This window comes from Chroicocephalus ridibundus, chromosome 10 (genome assembly GCF_963924245.1).
Source record: "Chroicocephalus ridibundus chromosome 10, bChrRid1.1, whole genome shotgun sequence".
NCBI lineage: Eukaryota > Metazoa > Chordata > Aves > Charadriiformes > Laridae > Chroicocephalus > Chroicocephalus ridibundus.
Window position 1 is genome coordinate 4,840,581 of NC_086293.1, and position 20,433 is coordinate 4,861,013.

The following is a 20,433-nucleotide window of genomic DNA, read 5'->3' on the forward strand; positions in this document are numbered from 1 at the left end:
AGAATATTAAACTCGGTATGGAATGTTAGCAGCTATGCGTTACAGTAACAAACTGATCTTTCTTAGTCCAACACAACTTGTGTAAGTTTATTAGGTAGCCAACTCTTCTGGTGGGGAAAAAAATATTACCTATTATGAAGGTGTTATAAAACAAAGTTAGTAAGATTGCTTGGTTACTGACAGTCTCCTTCTACCTATAAACATTTTTCATTTGTGTTGGGTGTGGTCTTTCCTCCTTTCTCTAGGCTTTGTCATTATGAATGTTGTCCTCCTAGCCTTTTATTCTCTCTGCTCAGTTTGTTGTTTTTGTTTTTGTTTTTTTCCTCCTGCTTGTGTTGTTTTTCCTGTCTGATTTTCTAACTTGAACATGAGTGTTGCTCTTTCTCTTCCTCCACTATTACTCAATCCCAAGAGTAAATCTACGTGGTTCAGTGCCTTATAGTGTACAGTGGTAGGCAAAGTAGTGTACAGTCATAGGCAAAGCTTTCCAGAAAAGCTTTGTGTTGCACCAGGACACAGGAGCTTGGAGATTGTCTATTGTAACAATAAAAAACTGTGCAGAGAACCCGAGTGTGCTGGAGTGCTGGGCATGGGATAATGTTGTTGTCAAGCTGCTCCGCTACCTCTTTAATGAGCAGAAGTCTGACAAAGTCATACTGCACTGAAGTTGCTGTCCTGCTTCCAGTACTCCTTTAGCTTTGCTTCTGTCTAGTTTGGCATTTATGTCTTGTAGAAGAACATTGTGTTTCCTTATAGACACATAGCATAAAGTTAATGGAAGATGACATTATAGCCAGATTTTTCATTGTCTGGGGCAGGATTTGGCAAATTCTGTACCTGTTCATGCAGAGGTTTGTCATGTGGCTCAGTCTTGGCAGCCGTTCTCTTCCAAATTTCCAGGTGAAGTATTTTATATCACTGAAAGCCTCTCCTGTCGGTAAGAAGGCATTGACTAGAGCTGTTTTAAGAATAATGGTTAAAGACAGAGTAGATCCTGAGTAATCTCCCCCTCTTCCACCTTTTTCATTTTCTCTGCCCTTTTCCCCTTGAAATCTAAGAATCATCATCTCTTCTTACCATTTGCCTGGTTATCCCAGCCTCAGACAGCAGTAGAGTAACAAATGTAGCACGTTTCATGTGTCTGTTTAATTTCAAGATGCGCTGACCTATGAAACTCTGTAGAACAATTAAGCTACTTTGCTAAATGATTGACTAGTATGTGTATGTATTCTCGAGTGTTGTTTATTTCCTAGTTAAACTACCACGTTTCTGTCTTCCAGACTTCCGAGGAAATACTACACCATCTGCAAAACATCGTAGACTTTGGAAAACATGTCATGAAGCAGTTCTTTGGGGAGAACTATGTTCACCATGGGGTAAATGTTTTATTCTTAAAATAAATGGCTTATGCACTGGAAACACCAATGTGTTTTGGGGAACACTGAATGCCAGTAAATGGAAAGGATAGGGTTTGCAGATATTCCCGAGCAAGATACACGCACAAAAAGCATTTGGATCAGAACAAAATCCTGCTCTGTGCTGATGAGGCGATTGGATTGTACTCTGCGGTTTGAGCTATTTCAAGCTGCTCATGAGAAGAGTGGTCATTCCTTTGCCCTGCCTAGAGATGGGAGGTGTGTGTGAGAGATTTTTAGACTATCTGCAAAGCAAGGGGAGAAACCTGGTCCGTGTGAATTGTCTAGGTTTCTGTGCAGTCAGAGGTAACCTTTTTCCTTGCCACTCACGCTGTTCTGCAGGGCGGCCAGATCTAGTTAACTGAACATCAGATACCCAAGTGGAAAAGTCACATCTTCTCCTGGAACCTGAGTTACACAATTCTGCCTTGGAAGGGTGGGATGTGAGACACGGGACAGGATGAAATGGGACTTTTTAATTTGTGAAAAAGACAAAATGGTGCAGGTTTCTTCGTGTACATCAAACTTTGACTGAAAATGCTCTTTCTCATGCATTTATTTAAATTAGTTTTTGGTTTTCATAGTGGAGTAACTATTACATGTGATTGCGGGTACAGGTCTTCATATAGATGGTAAATCAGAGGGAGAAGCTGCTGACTGTATTGTTTAGTACACTGTTGTTAACATCCACTGAACTTTGGTATTCCATTTTAAGACCAACAAACTGGATATTAATTTTTGTGTTGAAATAATTTATTTTTTTTTAATAGGAAATTATTCAACTGCCTTTAGACTTCGTAAGACAGCTCTGTTTAAAAATTCAACCAGAGAGGCCAGGTAAGTGCCAGGGGTAGCATTAAAAAGGGGCCTTTCCTCAAGCTGTAAAGCATTTTGCTTATTATAAAGTCAAAAAGCATCATACCTCAGAATATGAGGAAAACGTTTTTCAATATTTTCAATATTTAGACAATGAGAGGTTGAAAATTTGTCGTGGAAAAAATGGGTGTGTTCTAGAGTTAAAAGTTGCATTTGATTCTAGTGTGATCAAACTGGGGAAAGGGATCCCCTGTTAAGCCAGTGTTAGTTAATTCTTGAGCAAGCTTTACCTTGCTGTGAAGACCTTCACAAAGGTCAGTGAGTGAGGTGGAAGAATTGTTTCGATTCCACCAGTTTCTTCTGTGGGACTGTGCAGCAGAGCATTGGAAGGAAGATAGTTTCAGAAACTCCCCTCTAAACTGTCTTGTTTTCAATGTTAGTATTTCACCCGGGGCTAAGCATCTCGCATCCTATGAGTCATAGCACTCAAGCAGCGTGCAGCTTCGTGTTCCAGCTTTTCATGTCTCTCTTCCCGATAGCTGGCGTGTCTCATTGCAAGGGGCTGCAGTGCTGCAGGCTGTGCTGCCTTCAAAGTGTAACGAGCATCTCTGGCATGTGGGGCTGTGCTTGACTTGTCCTTACTCTGTCATGGTGCTCTGGGCTCCCTATCCAGCGGGGAAGGGCAAGTACGCTTTTCTAGGTCCGGGACCTTATGAAACCTTTTGGAACATGCTGCAAGACTCGAAGTTTGGCAATCTCTGACGCATTCGGTGGAAAGTGAAGCGCTACAGAATTTGGTGTCATCATTCTTAGCAACACTGGGGTGCATCGCTCTTCATGTATGGCTAAAAGTACAGTAAAGCGTCAGCTCTAAAATGGGCAAAGAGAAAAAGATGTCCCTCATGGTGTGTTCATCTTATGTTCTCAAATGTTCTTGAGAATGGCTTTAGCAGGATTCCTTGAAGAAAAATGTGCTATTAAATTCTTTGCTAACTGTAGCCAGTACTTTGATGTCTTTGCTCCAGGAAGAAATTAATTTACATATAGTGGGCACAGGACTATTGCTGACTTGTCCTCACCTCTTTGAGAAACAGTTTTGGCACCTTGGAACTAGTAAGGAAAGTGAGTAGTGTCTAATAAAAGCTACAAAATCAATGATACTCTGAATGATGGAATTTAGTTTTATTTCTTAAAGTTAAATTTAGTGTGTCCAGTTTGTGGGGATGTCTTTAGAGAAGAAATACAGTTGTGAGGAGCCGTACAAGTATATTTCTTGCTGTTTCTGAGGTGATTTTTTTTTTTCCTATTGCAATATATTTTTCAGAATGGATGTTTTTCTTAGCAATGGAAGCTATAACTAACTGAACACGTGTATTCTGTATGTCTCGTTAGTTGTGAGCTTGTGAGGAGGGGGAAGGTAACTTTTGTTCCTTCTATGTTCCTTTTCACCTATTTATTATTTTGATGTGAACAGTGGAACAGCTGGGAAGAGACTAGTTCTCATTGAGAAGTGCTTCTTCAGGTGATTGCTTCTTACCAGTTTTGTTTTTAATACCACACATACTGACCTCAAACCTTGGGCAAATGTTTTAAACCTTGAAATAGCACTATGTACAGACTAAGAAGTTCAGCGAAGCCACTTGCAGGTTCTGTTTAGATGTGCGCTATCTTCTGAACAGTTTATGATGTTCCTGCCAGATTCCTCTTGACTAGACTGAGGGATGGCAGTTCATGCAGTTTCAGTAAGCAAACATGAGATCACCTCTTAGAATACAGTAGTCTCTTACCTGTTTTCAGCCAACTGAACGCACCCCTTTGCTGTTTCAGGCCTCTTCCTGACATCTTTCTTGGGATGAGCTGGAAACCAGCCATTAAAGCAGCTCTTGAGGCACTTTATGTGCCTATGACAGTTTTGAGGAAACTGAAAACAAGTGTCGATAATGGGGGTGTGTGTGTGTGCTATTTATGCGGGTGTATAATTGACTAAAGCCTGCTGTGTCCTGTCTGAGTTTGTTCCCACTCCCCCACCTGGTGAACAAGATAACTACAGAGTAAAATAAACACACACCTAATGTTCTTGTTTGTGGTGTTTTTTTCCTGTTTTCTCCAGAGTCTCGCTGTGATAAAGATATGGACACTCTTAGCGGTTATGCAATGTGCCTTCCTAATCTTACCAGGCTGCAAACCTATCGTTTTGTGGAACACCGGCCAATCCTCTGCATAGAGATTAAGGTATCAAATAGGAGAAGATCCTGCTGAGCGGTTTTGTTTGCATTTTTTAAGCACATATTGACCAGAGCAGTTTCAAAGGAATGCAGCAGTGGGATAAGGCAAAGCTCACCGTTTTCACTGTGACCTGTAGGATGAAACAGCCCCTTCCCTCTTGCAATTCCCGATCTTTCAAAACTTGGGAAATTCCCGTAGGCCACAGCTACTTTTTGTTGTCCTTATTTCTTAACTGAGGACTCTAAAATAATTGGGAATAATATATAGCGACACATGTTAAGCTTTGAAGTGTGAGATGCTGACTTTTTTTAAATTTATTTCGTATTTTCCTTTAACTAGAAAGATTTGCATATTGTGTGCTCTTGTATTTCTATACAGAACTACATTTATAATCTTTTGTTTGTTTGTTTTAGCCAAAGTGTGGCTTCATTCCTTTTTCCAGCCATGTTTCACAGGAGATAAAGCACAAGGTGTGTCGTTACTGTATGCATCAGCATCTAAAGGTAATTTCTTTTTTCGGTAGTCATCCTGCTTTCCTGTGACTGCACCATGCTTTATTTGCTATTCCAGTCTTGCTTTCCTGTTGAAACTCACATGTTGTTGCTTAAATCTCTGATATGACTAAAGATAGTAGGCGGATACACATCTGAGTTGCTGGGTGTGAATCTGTTTAGTGAGAGATGGAACAAGTTCTGTGGGAAGCTGGAAGCAAAGAAATACAAGATTAGTCTTTCAGGACTATTAACACTGTTGATTGTGTAAACTCTAGCGTCAAACTTCCTTTCAAGTACAGCTCACCAAGTGCATGGTGGCATTCCGTAACTTATAACAGCATGTAACAGACACAGAATTAATTTGACTAATATCCATTTTGTGTCCAAAAACATGTAACTGTGCCTTACTAGAATTAAGGTGACCTTCCTCCATGCTTTCCGTTTGTGAATGCCATTCGAGTGACCTGAGCTAAATACGATGAGGAAGACCCCGAGTAGTCATGAACTGTACATTCAAAGGGTTTTAAATGTCATAGGACTTCTGAAGACAGGATGTTAGTGCCACACACCTGACTATTAAAGTAACTGAGAGCAGTTATTCCAGAAAGCGATTAACAGCAGTGGTGTGGGTTTTCAACAGGTAGCGAACGGAAAATGGAAGCGACCAAGTAAATATTGCCCATTGGATCTCTTCTCAGGGTAAGGAAGCGTGTGACTTGATTCTGTGTTTTTCCCAGAAAATCTGTTACAGATTTCTTTCTCAGATTCCTTTGACTTTCACTGTAGTTCAGGATGATCAGTGCCTGCTTGCCTGACTTTTACTTTTTGGTGCTATATACCTCTTTACACCCATTTCAGGAATCCAAGTTGCTTATTAAAGTACCAGTGCCTTTTGCTGCCTAACATTAAATCTAAGAGCTGTTTAGTTTACTCCGATATGAAGGTCTAATTGCGAATGGTCACTTTGCAGTGACTTCAGCATGAGTAATGTGCTTTTAATAGGTGTGTTCACTTCAGGTGCCCAGTTCTGATTCCATAGAGCCCACCATAAATGGGTGTAAATATCTAAAGGCTGTGATAAAACATTCTTGGATTTATTTTTTGTCCCTAGAAATAAACAGAGAATGCACTTTGCTTTGAAGAGCTTACTACAGGAGGCGCAGAACAACTTGAAAATATTTAAGGTAAACAATCAAGTCTTTGCTTGCTTTTTTTGCCTTGGCTTTTAAATAGTTTGACTTCAGCATCTGATCCTACTTCAAACCTACCTAATCAGCCACCCCACCAAATCACCTAACCCCACCAAAAGAGGCAAAGGGAAAATTCTTAGTTAGATTTCAAGTTAGGACAGGTAAGTAATAATTTCCCAGAACTACTTAGTCTGAAAGAATTGCCAAGGAACCAACTAATTGAAAAGGACTCTTAAAGATTGACCCCAAAGTTTTAAAACTTTATGTGCTTCTTCAGGAGGAAGAAGATAGAGAACTTTGCACGTTGCTGCATTCATGCAAGCCAGAGGCACAGCATGCCTCTACAGGAAGTAAAAAGTTACCTTTTCTATGGAAGTAATGTAGGAAAAAAAAGCAGTAACTGATGTCTGATGCAGGTTATCAGATTAATTCTAGGAAATAAAATTCTTTACAACCTACTTCTAATATTAAAGGAACTATTTAAATTACTTAAACTTGTATGAACTGTCCTCTGTTTTTTTCTATTAGTACAGGTACCTGTCACACCTTTTCGGTCTCTTTTCATAGCCTTCTGTTTTCCAATTTGGCTTTTAAAAGAAGGTTGTTTCACATGGTACTTTTTCACTACTGATACTGTTCAGAAAAAAGCGATAGGAAAATGCGCTAAGTATCACTTCACTTCTGCTATTTTGATTACTTACAGTTGATTAAGCTGGGAAAGTAGCACTTGATGTAATGGGCTTTTTGGTCCTAACTCAAAGGTTGTCACCTGTGGTATCTGATTAAATTCGAGGGCAAATTTGTAAGAGATTGGGAATGTGTGTATTTGTATGCAGACTGTTACACTCATGCGCTTTTCTGTGCTGTGTCTTTAAATCTGAGGCTTTGGTTAACTAGATGTGAGTAAATGGATTTTGTGAAGTGCCTAATCTTTTGTTTCATTTGCAGAACGGAGAACTAATTTATGGCTGTAAAGATGACCAGGACTTTGCCTGTGACTGGAACGAACTTGCTCGTCACTTAAAACCTTTCTTTTTTCCTTCCAATGGGTTGGTCAGTGGACCACACTGTACAAGGACAATTGTTAAAGAACTAATCCATGTTATAACTATGGCGCTACTAAGTAGTACTGATGCCTGCAGGGCAGGTGACATGAAGACAGTTCCCATTTCACAAGGAAGAAGCTACTGTGAAGCAAGTGCTTTTAATAAGGAGCTAGTAAGAAATGGTAAGAGAGAATTTTTTTGAACACTGTCAGTAATTAACTGCTATCACGTAACGATTCAGGTCTTTGCCTCTCGTTTGCTCTTTAGTACTGATGTGAGAACGGAAACAGTGGAGTCTTAGTGACATTTTAAAAATGAGTTCTGGGCTGCGTAACTGTTAGATAATTGTTTTATATTTGACCTTGTAGTGAGCACTTTTAGCGCTTTTGTCCCTAATGGACAGGGATAAAAATAAATTTAGAAGGTAGTGGAGGAAAAATAGAAAAAAAAATACCAGTTTGAGCTGATAACCATCATGGATATTTCAAAGGAATTGGGAATCTTTATATTTTATGTGATGAAGTCTGGCTTCTTTGGTTGGTCTGTTACATGGTCCCTGCTCCCCTGCCAGCCCTCGCCTGCCAGGGTGTAGCTAATTTTCTTTTCTGCTACTCCACTCCTGGTAAAGAGACAGGTATGAATACTGGAGGGAGAAGAAATGGGAAGTGAGAGTTGGAAAACTGTAATGATTTACAGTTAATTCCTCAGTGCATAAGTTTTGTAAAGCTCAAATTATTCAAGATGCTGCTAGTTGTCCTAATTATACCAACAGCATGTTCGTTACTCTCCGTTTGAGGAAGATCTTTTTAATTGCTGGTTGGTTTCATTGTATTGACTGGAGAGAGAGCTGTCTTACAGAAATGAGAGCAAATACAAGTCTGTTTATACTATATTAAAAAGACACGATATCCGAAATGCGAAGTTACTTTCTGACAACAGTTCATACTGTTGAAAGTGAATTTGTGGTGGCTCCAAACTCATGTGAAAAATTTCTCTTGTAGACTCAAACAAGTAGATTGCAAGGGAAGTGTGTGGGGTTTGGGTTTGGGGTTGTTTTGGGCAGAGTTGTGTACCAGGTGCAGTCAGATACGCGCTGTTTAAATGTGCCAGTAAGTGCACGCACCTGGCACATCCATGTTTGGAAACCGAAGTGTTTTCGTTTGGGGTTTTTTTTTCCCCCTGTGATTGGTCTAAAGAGTATTTGGATTTGTTTTGTGAACAAGCACATGTAATAGCAAAATGAAGCAAAGAGACACTCATGTCTGTCTTATTTGAAAATACATTTTCTTCTAGGTAAACATAAATTGGAAAGCTCTGGCTTACCGAGGGGTTGTATCCTTTATAAAACCCTTCAGGCTCAGATGCTTGACATGCTGGATATTGAAGGACTCTATCCTTTGTACAGTAGAGTTGAGCAGTACTTAGAGGAATTTCCTGAAGAGAGGTAAGACTTGATGGCTTTTCTTTTTGGTTGTGATTAAGTAGATATGCAGATTGGCTCTGTGCAGCCACACCCATTTGCTCTCTCTTGTTCTGTTGTATATGACCTTCCTTCCTGGTATTGCGTGTTCTGAATTTCTAACTTGAAATGCCAGGTAACATGAAAGATGAGTTTTATTGTTAAAAGTTTTGATGTCAGTCACTTAAACATGAATTTTTAAGTAATGAGTATGGGAGGTTCACAACAAGGTAAGAGAGCAAATGCCGCGTTCCTTAGTAGTGGAGGTTATATATTTGAGGAAGGATGCAGTGAAGTGGATGGTTGGTTTCTCCTGACTTCAGTACCTGCAGAGCTAGGACTACGTCTGCAGTAATCATAGAATCACAGAATGGTTTGGGTTGGAAGGGACCTTAAAGACCATCTAGTTCCAAGCCCCCCGCCCTGGGCAGGGACACCTCCCACTAGACCAGGCTGCTCAGAGTCCCATCCAGCCCGGCCTTGAACACCTCCAGGGATGGGGCATCCACAACCTCCCTGGGCAACCTGTTCCACCGCCTCACCACCCTCACAGGAGAGAATTTCTTCCTAATATCCAACCTGAATCTCCCCTCTTTCAGTTTGAAACCCTCACCCCTCGTCCTGTCATTACACCCCCTGATCCAGAGTCCCTCCCCAGCTTTCCTGTAGGCCCCCTTTAGGTACTGGAAGGCTGCCATAAGGTCTCCACGGAGCCTTCTCTTCTCCAGGCTGAACACCCCCAACTCTCTCAGTCTGTCCTCATAGCAGAGGTGCTCCAGCCCTCTGATCATCTTCGTGGCCCTCCGCTGGACCCGTTCCAACAGGTCCATGTGCTTCTTGTGCTGAGGACTCTAGAGGGGCACGCAGCGCTCCAGGGGGGGTCTCACCAGAGCGGAGTAGAGGGGCTGCATCACCTCCCTCCACCTGCTGGCCACGCTGCTTTTCATGCAGCCCAGGATGCAGTTGGCTTCTTGGGCTGCAAGCGCGCATTGCCGGCTCATGTTGAGCTTCTCGTCCACCAGCTCCCCCAAGTCCTTCTCCTCAGGGCTGCTCTCAAGCCATTCTCCACCCAACCTGGTTCTGTGCCTTTTTACAGTCATTCTCAAGTCTATAGTGGCCTACCTACAACCTGCCCTTTAAAACCCTGAATCTGATATTCAGCAGGAATCCAGCCTGTGCCTGCAAGATCTTAGAGCAGGTGTGGGTGGCTAATGGCCCAGTACCTGCTGCTGTCCTGCCCACCCTTGTTGTGTGATTGTAACCCACGTCACAAGTTAGCAAATCATACTTGAGGCACAAGGATTTTTATCTTGTGGTATTTCTTGCCTCGTGAAGAAATACCGGGCAGTTGCAAGCTGCTACATTTGTTCTTAACTGAAGCTTATTAGTTGTAATAATAATTGCTCTAAAAAGCCTTGACTTGGGTGCGTCTTGACATCCTCGGGCTGTAATTTGCCGGTAGTTCTGCCGTTGCTCACAGGAGGGCGCTCTGGCTTCACTTGCTGCTTTTGTTCCTCCACCTCCCCTGGCCTCCCGTTGCAGTTGAAGGGTTATCTTATGGGTGAGGGGTTGGCCTTAAGTTCTGTTTAAATCACCTGCAGCGTGGCTTACTTGTATATTTATACATTAAATAATTTGAAAATGTATTATTTCGTCTGCGAGGTGTTTGTGTGCTGCAAAGCCCGCTTTTATGGGTTCAGCTTTTCAGCAGGAGTTCAGGGCAGGACATGGGCAGGAAGGAGGCCAATTAAGCATCCCCTCGTTAGCACACATTATGAAGCTGGAAACAGAGCAGGGCCTTATCAGATAAGAGTATATCCCCAATATTTTCAGCAAGGCTTCTTGAGAGATCCCGCAAACTATTACAAATTCTGAGACTTTTCCATCTTTGCAAAAATACTGCTTTTGCAGTGATGCACAGGTGGCAGTGGATTAAGAGTGATTCATCTTTAAAAAAAAAAAAAAAGGCAAACCAAAAAAACCACCAAAACCAAAAAGCCAAACCCTAAACAGCATATCTTAACTGATACGAGAGTAGTAGGGACTGGTCATGGTGTTACATCTCTGAGTATTAACCTGTTGCTGTGTTTATCAGTGTTACTGTTCATTTATTCTAATCTGAGTTATGTGGGCTGCTGAAGAAAGATCTCAGTGAAAATTATCTTGGCTGTCTGTAAATCTTCTTTTAAAATTTATTTAGAAGTACGTTACAGATAGATGGACCTTACAATGAAGCATTTTATGAGAAGCTGCTAGATCTTTCAACTGAAGATGACGGGACAGTAGCATTTGCATTAACAAAGGTACTTTTCCTGTGCGTGTTGTTGAAGTTTATTTAGTCTGTCAATTTTAATAAACAGCTGTCTAATGGAAACAGACGGGTAGCGTGTTAGCATCACCGCCGGCCTGTCAGAGGTCTGTACGCTTAAAGTTCTTAATTGTGCCAGGGTGTATCTTTATAGCAGAAGCAGTTAAAACCAAACATATTTAGTACCAGATCTTGAGAGAAAAATAAAGCTAGTTATTTGCTTTCTAGACTAAGGAAGGCTTTGCGTGAACTGGTGCTGTTTTGACCTTCAAGAAAAGTATCTGTAGGAAATAAACATGAGTCTTGTACAGGATGCTGTAAAACCACTTGCTCCTGCTGTGTTATAATTATTATCTGTTATAATTTCCACCTCTTAACATACCAACGTACCAACGCACTGACTATACTAATGCCTTTTATAAGGAACAGTATACTTTACTAAAGGCAGATACAAACAGGATAGAAAATTCATGTTATTTTTATGTTGTATAGGTGCAGCAGTATAGAATAGCAATGACTGCTAAGGACTGCTCCATCATGATTGCCCTTTCGCCCTGTCTGCAAGATGAATGGTAAGAGATACGTGCTTGTGAATGACTCCTGCACATTTAGAAATCGAAGATGCATTTGCACCGTTCAGGCAATTCAAGTAACTTTAAAAAAAGTAGGCTGGGGGGGAGTGGGATGCGTCCAAATATTTGGCTGTGAGCATATCAATAACATAGAGTTCTGAATGAAGACATTTGTCCTAAATGTCTGTTTCTGAAAAGTTGTAAGTTGATAAAAGCATTAAGGTTTTATATTTATTCCTTCTTGAAATTTGAATTGACTGTTCATAGTAGATGTACAGGGTTTTAAGTAGGTAGTTTTTCTGCCTCGGTGTCCTCATATGAGAGATTCTTCAAGATGAGTTGCCTTTAACTGCCTAATTAGAGAACAGAAGACTTTATTAAGCACACCAATAAAAACAGGGCAAAAATCAAGCGGTGAAGTATCTCACTGCAAAGCAGGAGGCTTTCCCACAGTAGTACCACAGTTTTGACTTGTGTCAGCGGTAATAGTCTGCTCTTACATAGGGGAGTTTGCTCTACCAGAGCTTTGTTATTTTTAGAAAATACGGTTTTCTGTGTTTGCTCTGCAGTTCTTGAATGAAATGGAGACGAGCTGTGCAATGATTGACAGAGTAGGAGGTCCTCCATCCTTCAGTATGCTTGGACACTAGTTCTGACGCTTAATTTGTATTACTTGGAACCTGAAGTAGGAGTTGCAGTGATTCTGTATCTGCTAGTTCATAAGGCTGTTGCGTTGTATGTGTACACAAAGACACGGTAACTAAGAGTGTTTTGACTTAAGCCGTGTGGAAGATGAAAGGAAAACGACTGGAAGAGGTGCCAGCCAGTTCAGTTTAAGGCTGGTTCAGCTGGAGCTGTAGTTTCCCAAAGGCTTCATTAGCTGAAGTTTCTTTTCTTAGGCTCTCATGATAAGATATCTCGTATAAGATAAACACTAGAGTCACTTTTGCACTGACTGGGGATAGACAAATGAAAAACATCAGCTTCAGTGGCTCAGGTGTGCAATATGCTTTTCTTTTCCAGCTCTGAGCAAAGACCTGTGGTACTAACATCCAAATCAAGATTCACCTTTTCTGTTTCTGTCCTGGACCTCGATCTAAAACTGTACGAAAGCATTCCTCATCAGTACAAACTCGATGGCAAGATAGTAAACTATTATTTGAAGAATGTACAGGCCAAAGATAACCCAGTTATGTCCAATCGCTTCAAGGAGAATGAAGACTGCACATTAGTTCTCCATAAAGTGTAACCGTTTCCTTAAGGTTATTTCTATTTGAGCACATTAGAAAGTGAAAGATTAATGGAATACAATTATGGTGATTTTATTTTTTTTCTATTGTGTTCAGTGTATTTTTCAGCTGTGAATGTTTTTGCTTTAAGAAATTATTTCTAATTGGTATGCCTTTTCAAAGACATGGAATAGCACTAAAACACGCATTTGCTATATAACTTTAATGAATGTATTTAATATGACAGAACAGATAATGTGCCATGCCTTGGAACTAGAGGACAGATCAAATTAATACTAAAAGTCTACTTCCTTAGAACTGAAAGAGCACAGAATTAATGGTTTTCCTGAAGTATTGCACTAACATAGAAAGCCTAATTAATAACAAGAGAATTGCCTCGGAGCTTGCGCTTTGTGTCACTCACACCTACTAGGAAGAGGGAATGCCCTGACAGAACCTCATGTAAAACTTTAGCGTTAAGTCCACTGAAAACACAACTGAGGTGGCTGCTCAAGTGTTACTGATCTATGGAACTACTGTGTTACTGCAGAACAATTTTAAGTCCTAATGCATGAGATTAAGCACACCAGACTGCTTCCAGAAGTTTTGTGATCACCTTGTGTCCACCCAAAGCTTCTGAAACGAATGAAAAGCTGTTAAAGGTAAGCGTCTTTGAATTACATGTGATAGCTGGGCTTAACTCATCTGACATACCCGTCTTTTATTTTCTGTACATTATATGCTGCTATTGAAGGTGAAACCACATTTACCTAATTTAAATTGAGCTATAAGAATAATTGAGTTTTACAGATTATTTCAGGTCTTTCAGATTATGTCCAATGTTGGCATTATTTCACTGATAATCCCACACACTGCATAGCTGCTTTCAGGCTCGTCCTTTTTAAGTGGCGCAGAAAAAAGGTGACAGTATCTCGACTTTCTGGAGCTGCAGGGGGTCACTTTCTGGAGCTAAGCTGGTATCGCTGCTTCAGCAACTGAATGATGGGTTTGGTTTGTTTTGTGAGATGTTGCAGTAAATGCCATCCTCAAGGAAGATCCTGGGTTGGAGACTGAGGATATATGCACAGCTGAGGGTACTATGATAAAATTTACATTTTTAATCTACAATCTACAGCCACTTTTTCTGCATACTTGTGGATTACACACCATGAAATGTGCGGGGAGAGATGCTGTGAATTCAGGCTACAGTGAACTGCCGTTACCTGGACACAGAGTATGTTTACTGCTAATGTTTTTTCAAAATAATGTAGGTTAACATTTGAAAAAGTAGATTTATATTGGGATCTCAATGTAATGCCTGAAAATGTCCGCTTCACCTGAAATTCAGAAGGAAACCCAGAAGATCCTGTATGTATTGGCACAACTGGAGGAACAATTACGGAATCTAGAGAACAGGGCTTTGGGGTGGGCAGTGACCATGAGCACAGTCTCTGGTACTCCAGCACCCGGTGACAGCGTGCGCCTTTCCCCTTTTCTGGGACAGGGTCGGGGGCTGCTCGCACCAAAATGTGATACTACGACAGTGCAATAAGCTGGCAGTTACAGTGGTGATAACCCCTTCTTTCCAAAGAAAGCCTGGGGGGAGACACAGCTATTTGTAAATCCAGAAATCCTCTAACTGTTAGGCAAGAGGAGGAAGGATGGACTATCCACAGCCGGGGAGTTTTCAGTTTCTTACGCTGTAACTTTACACACATTTCGTATGCAAATAGAAGTTTATGTGCTGATCACACAGTTTCATTTTCATGCAAGAAGGAGCTAAAGAAATAAACTAAAGGTTACACAAAACTAGCTAAACCAGTAACACGTCAGTGGATAAAGTAACAATGAATTTTGCCTGTCTACTGGATTCCAAACTTGAAATCAGTCTGCCTTATATCTAACAAGATATTTTACTATAGAGTTGCTGTTCATCAAAACTTAATCTCTGGCATTGCTCAGCTGTAGACTCTGACAGAAACTAGTCTGTCAGTTTTTCCCTGACCTACCGGAACAGTAGGAGACTATTTCAGTGATCAAAATTACAGTATTATAAACATACTGTTGCTGTAGTTCTTGATTTCTCCACCTATTTCACCTATGTAATATTTTGTCATCACTTACAAACAGAGCAGGCAGTTGTGCAGCTTGGATGGACTTGAAAAGGAGCTCTCTCAATGTTACTCAAGAGTCCACAGTTCATGTTTTTGGCCCCTCAATTCCAGGAATGACAGTTTTGCTTCCTACCTGAGAAGGACGTGGCTTAGAGTTGCGTGACTTGGGAACGGTCGTTTGGTTGTGAGAGCTGGTGCAGGGCAGGGACTCTCGGAAAACGCTGAGAGTTACAAATAAGCTGATGGTACATCTGATGGAAGTGAAGACATCTGTCTAATCTGTTTTGTTTCTTCAGGGATGAATGTTTGAAATGTGATGCTTTCGTAACGTGTTACCTACTAGAATTTGCCCCTAGAAGTAGGAAATCAAAAGTGCGTGCTGCAGCGAGCAGCAGTTATCTCAGCCGTCTCTCTTTACAGAAGCGTAGTGGTCCTTTCTCGTTCAGTTTAATGCCATCTCTGCTCAACTCTTACATTGTGGAAAAAAGTTACTTCATGCAGATACCCCTTTTTATTTTTCTTTAAGCATAGTATGTCTTTGAAATCTTCAAATGGTCTACTTCTACCCTAATTTAATGAGAAAGCTATTTAATTCTTTTTTCTAGGAGTCTCTTACTGTTCTCTCGTCATTTTAAAATCACTGTACTTTTACAGAGCTGTGAAATGAAATGGATTTTTATGGACTTGATTTTGACAGTGCATGATCTTTTAACACTTTCCAGGTGTCTAGAAAATGTTAAGAAGATAAACCACTCTGGTACATTAATGATTCAGAAAGATAAATTTATAATGAAATCACTCTGTACATGTAACTATTTTATTTGGCATTTTTGTATTTAAATGGCTGTATTTATTTTCATGTCATGACAATTTATATATAACGTGCCATAATTGTACAGATAGCATGTTTTATGAGTATGGTTTCTAAATGGAAAATAACTTAATGTTTATATTCAATAAAATTATAGACTGTGTAACACAATATCTTAATTAAAACTACTTTTGAAATTGCTACCTGTCGTAAGTCGTGCTGCTGTTCAGATCTGCAAGGCAACTGCTTTGATCAGGTTCTCAATAGCTGCCTCGATCCCAAGGAGAATGAGCATGCTGCGGAAGCGGGCGGGCGCGTTTTCAACGGTTGCCATCTTCTGCTCCAGGACTGCAAGAAAAAGGTAACAGTGAACGTTATTTCACACAGTTGCCCTTTACTGAGAGTAGCCGTCAGAGCTGGGCAGTTTCAGAGAAAGCAGGTTACCTGCTCTCTAGAAGAGGAAGGGACTCGTTTCTGTAAGGCCTTATAAATTATACGGGAGGCGAAGCTTTGCCGCTTGCTAAATGGGGATGTGTGTGCCTGGTTGGGGTCTGCAAGATCTATTTCTGCTGTACCTGAAGAGATGTTGGTCAAAAAAGGGGACGGGCGTCCTACTGGAAAGCTCAGAAAGAGTCTTGAGTGAATGACATTACCTTGCTCCGGTACTTTAGTCAGAAGGTCCAGAACAGGCGTAGTTCTCCCTTCTTCATCTATATGTATCTTCCAAACAACCATTAATTCAAACCTGTCACGTGCACAGAGAAGTCAGTTTAAGTGTTAAGTAGGCAACTGTCTTTAAGGTTTCTCCAAAGCAGAAAGAACAGCATTCAGGTGGTTCACACGCATTATGCTCTTAAACAAAATTCACCTCGGGTAATGCAGCTTGCCTATCTCTCGGAATCAGAAATTGAACCAAGGAAAACTTAATCTCTTGACGAGGAGAGGTTATTGCTTCATTTCCAGATACATTCACATTTTTGACCTCAAGGATTTTTTTCCCCCCAGGTTCTTGTCTTTGTCTCTCATGAATGGTACGTTGCCCTGATGCCGCGGTAAACGTAAGGTACGAAAGAAAGAGAGCGAGCGTTTCCCTCCCCCCGGCCCCTTACCTGCCTGTGCACCCTGGGGGCAGGTGTGGTGCTCCATATCGCATGGAAACGGGGAAAAGGCCTTTCAGAAGCAGCGTTTGCATAAATGTCCTGCCCTTGGAATCAGGTCCACCCTGATACTGTTCATGCCCTTTTTAGAGTAACTCACAGGGATAAATATATCCAAGGCCTGGATCCCTGCATTTGTTTGCTTTTAATTTTTTTTTTAAATTAATCTTAACCATCATTGCTCCTTTGAGAGTGTTTTTGTTGGTTTTGCAAGGATAATTATTATTTCCAGCTTTCACAGCAGGTCAAGATGGCTACACCATACGAAGGGAACAGCTGGGCAGGCGGCTTCTGCAAGGGGGAGCTTTTCTAGTCAGGCACAGGGATTTCTCTAGAACAATATTCATGCAGTTTTGCTGCTCTACAGCATCTCGCCTGCTGCACTGCGTTTTGTATTCCCCTCCAGTCCCTGTTGTTAAGAGAATTCCTTATTGAAAGTAGAGCTGTCCTAATCCCAGGCCGACCTTCACAAGAACGAGCCATTGGGAGGAGGAAGGTCCCTTTCTCAGTGGTGTTTGGACAATCAGGACTGTATGTTTCCTTTAAATACGCTTTGTCAGCCCTTTGCCACTTCATTGTTACAAATCCTTTGGGAATTCATGCACAGCTTGTTCTGGGATTTCGCAAACTAACATGCAAGTGTATTTTCTGCCAACCCACCGAAATGATTTTAAATTCTTACATTTAATGATTGTGGGTGAGAGGGAATGTGTAATGGAACTTGACACCTGTCAACATCAAGAGAAACTAAAATAAAGCAGCTTATTTTCTAACTGCACTGGTCTAAACATTTCATTTCAGCAACCCAGAGTTAAACTATGTAGTTTTAAATGGCAGATTTGGCTAAACCGAGACAGCACTATCTATTATGGTTTATTTGGTAGTTCCATAAACACATATGATGGAGGGACCTATGCTTTATTTCCAGTTGTTTCCGTATAAAAAAGCATGTTATAGCAAAGATGTAATGGGAGCAGGGAAGGGTCTGATCCCTTCACAGAACAGTTACTTTTCTTGGCCCTTACAGAATTCCTGACAGTGAAAATTATATTGTCTTACACGCACCTTTTTTCTGTATCTAAAACCCCAAACCTGCCAGCAGATGTGCAGCAGAGAGCCCAGACTCCTCCAGCATGTGTGGTAGAGTAACAATAATCAATGGCAATGCAATGATCCCCTCCTTCATCTGATTTCCCTCTAAAGCAATGGAAAAATATAGCTACGGTTGCTTTCAGTAACACGGTAATAACTGCAATTTTCTTTCCATTCTTTATATTCTGCTTCAGCACGGTGTGAGCTCAAGTACGAGCTGTAGCTGACGGGCTGCAAGGAGGGACAAGCGCCTGCCTTCAGGCCCTGGGGTGGAAATGCAGCTTTCTCCCAGCCAGGCTGGTGGCCGCTGGCCCAGCCTGTCGCACCCAGCGGGATGTTGGCCTTGGCATCGTGTCTGCCCCTTGCTCTGGCCACGTAATCCAGAAAGAAAACCAAACGGAACAAACGCAGCTGCAGCTGACATGTTTGCTGATGCCTGAGAGGGAGGATGCATCCCACATTCCTAAACTTTGTATTTAGAGTCTTCATTGTAGCACGAGCTCCCAAAACCAAAATAGATTTATTTTTCTTAAAATGCAAATGGAAAGCCTGCTAGGGCCCTTCATTTTTTTCCACCTAGCTTTTTAAAAGAGTGGGTACACACAGTACCAATAGGATCGACTGACTTTCGAACAAGGCCACATCCACGTGGCCTCTATGTATTTTTATTTTTTTTTTTTTTGTTGGGGGAGGGGCACGTTTCTCCTCGTGTTTTTCATGTGTGGTTATAGCCCTAAAACGTAACACACATCATCTCATCTCTGTGTTTAGAGGCATTATAAAACCAAGAGCGACAATGTTCAAGCAGACCAATGATCTATAGCTCATCACTATGCATTTCACAATTCTTTGTCTGCACAAATCAAGAAATGTATTTATTGGCTTACCCAGAAGGTTTGGGGTTCCTTAGAGTGATATAATCTCCCAGCAGTCCTTCGGGAAGGGACACGACATCAGGATATTTGCTCTGTGAATAAACAGGTTCAAAAGAGTGTAAATTAGGTCACAAAAACCATAGTAGACAAGGTGGGTTCTAGCTACACACGCAAACACACCCACACCCCGTGATTTAAATAACCTCGCCAGCACGCTCTGTTTCGATATCCCTTTGGACAAACTGGATGACCGGGCTCCATACAGTGCTTTGAAAGCGTAAGGTAATAAAGGCGGTGAGATACCAAAATAACCACTATTACCAAAACGTAATGGGACAATGGAAACAGGATAAAAGACATAAAACTACTGAGTACTATTAAACTTCCATGTTACTGGGAATTAGAGCTCTTTCCAATTACCACGATGTGCAAAGATCGATCGTCATTCCATTACTTTGTTAGTGCATCTAATATTTGACAGTCTTCAATGTGTACATCTCGAATTACCTGAGACTCAGGACTCTTGCTATGACTATTTTGAAAGCATGTAAAAGAAGAGCAGAACAGTGGCTACGTATGGCCTCCGTAGAAGCCAGGCGGTGTGTGAGGTGCGGGGTGTGAGACGACGCACAGACATGGGAAGACAGAAAGAACGCGGTGACCGCATCCTGCGGGGACAGGCTATCGCAAACCGGAGCAGAATCCAGGCCCAGCCTGGTACCGAGGAGACATCAACACCCTTCCTTGCTTGTACTGTCTCATGTACTGCATACAGAGCCGTGTTCCAAAAACTGCAGTTCATAAAGTGTGAAAAGTCTGTCAGCCTGAATCATTCTGCAGCGCTCGCAGGGCAAGCGGTGTCTTACGGAAAAGGAGCTGGAGAGCTGGGCTTTGAAAAGCGCTGGAGAAAATGAGCTGGGTTTTATAGGATTACACCTCATCTGGCAGACCTGAAATTGCTACCAGATGTGACCTTGCTCTGGTTTAGGAATTTATGACAAACTGAAGGGGGTTGTGCAGAATGCCAAATGACATACAACACATGGAATCTGCCAGTTTGAATTTCTACAAAGTATCGAGCACTGTGTTTACCATGGGAGTAAAGGTCCCCAGCTATCCTGGGAACAAAGACACATCAGGGCCAACACAGTGCACAGTACTTAGTTACAGCGTGAAAACGCGGCTGATCTAAGGTCACTCGTCTAGGAATTATGCTCCTCTGCTGACAAAACAAAACCAGTTTTTCAGGCTTTCCTTCTCAATAACCCCTATCTTTGATATTCATTATGTGCCTTCATTTGTCTGGTATCAGAGGTCTTGGAGAACCGAGCGATCTCTCTAGCTCCAGGGTGCAAACACTAGAAATTTAGGATTAGCTTCTGTCTGCTGAGCTCAACTCTCAAGTTCCTCGTTCGCCAGAGCCCCCAGGTATACCACAGCTAAACACTGAGTCACGCTTTAGCTTCATCCGCCCGTACTGCGACCTTTGGGAATCACCAGAGAAAATACACCAGAGGAACTCGATGAAAGTTCCAGTTTTCAAACCGCTGTAAAATGCACCCATGACTTGTTTGGCAGTTCCTGCGTAGCTGCCACAATCCGTGCATTTTACGCCTGGCTCATGGGTGG

The 20,433-nt window shown here is 41.6% G+C and overlaps 2 protein-coding genes across 5 annotated transcripts in view; one reads left to right on the top strand and one right to left on the bottom strand.

The window, feature by feature from the left end:
• IPPK (inositol-pentakisphosphate 2-kinase) overlaps positions 1-15,576 on the top strand; it is a 33,601-nt gene extending 18,025 nt beyond the window's left edge. Inside the window, exons 3-14 of one of the 2 annotated variants that reach the window (XR_010072804.1) lie at positions 1,281-1,376; positions 2,186-2,252; positions 4,342-4,463; positions 4,871-4,960; positions 5,592-5,650; positions 6,063-6,135; positions 7,090-7,369; positions 8,481-8,631; positions 10,847-10,949; positions 11,447-11,526; positions 12,550-13,417; positions 13,891-15,576. Coding sequence is in view for 1 of the 2 variants with exons in the window: in XM_063348109.1 (XP_063204179.1) it covers positions 1,281-1,376; positions 2,186-2,252; positions 4,342-4,463; positions 4,871-4,960; positions 5,592-5,650; positions 6,063-6,135; positions 7,090-7,369; positions 8,481-8,631; positions 10,847-10,949; positions 11,447-11,526; positions 12,550-12,775 (1,347 nt within the window). In the remaining variant the exon portion in view is untranslated. Of the gene's footprint in view, positions 1-1,280; positions 1,377-2,185; positions 2,253-4,341; positions 4,464-4,870; positions 4,961-5,591; positions 5,651-6,062; positions 6,136-7,089; positions 7,370-8,480; positions 8,632-10,846; positions 10,950-11,446; positions 11,527-12,549 lie in introns of both variants that reach the window. The other variant, XM_063348109.1, reaches the window with a different exon arrangement.
• The window catches only part of CENPP (centromere protein P), a 152,243-nt gene continuing 136,779 nt past the window's right edge, over positions 4,970-20,433 (bottom strand). The window contains exons 8-11 of one of the 3 annotated variants that reach the window (XM_063348111.1): positions 18,817-18,896; positions 16,334-16,425; positions 15,885-16,028; positions 4,970-5,159 (exon numbers count right to left, since the gene is read on the bottom strand). In XM_063348111.1, the coding sequence (XP_063204181.1) occupies positions 15,907-16,028; positions 16,334-16,425; positions 18,817-18,896 (294 nt within the window). In that variant the 3' untranslated portion in view covers positions 4,970-5,159; positions 15,885-15,906. Of the gene's footprint in view, positions 5,160-11,537; positions 11,880-15,884; positions 16,029-16,333; positions 16,426-18,816; positions 18,897-20,433 lie in introns of those variants that run through there. The other 2 variants (XM_063348112.1, XM_063348113.1) reach the window with 2 other exon arrangements.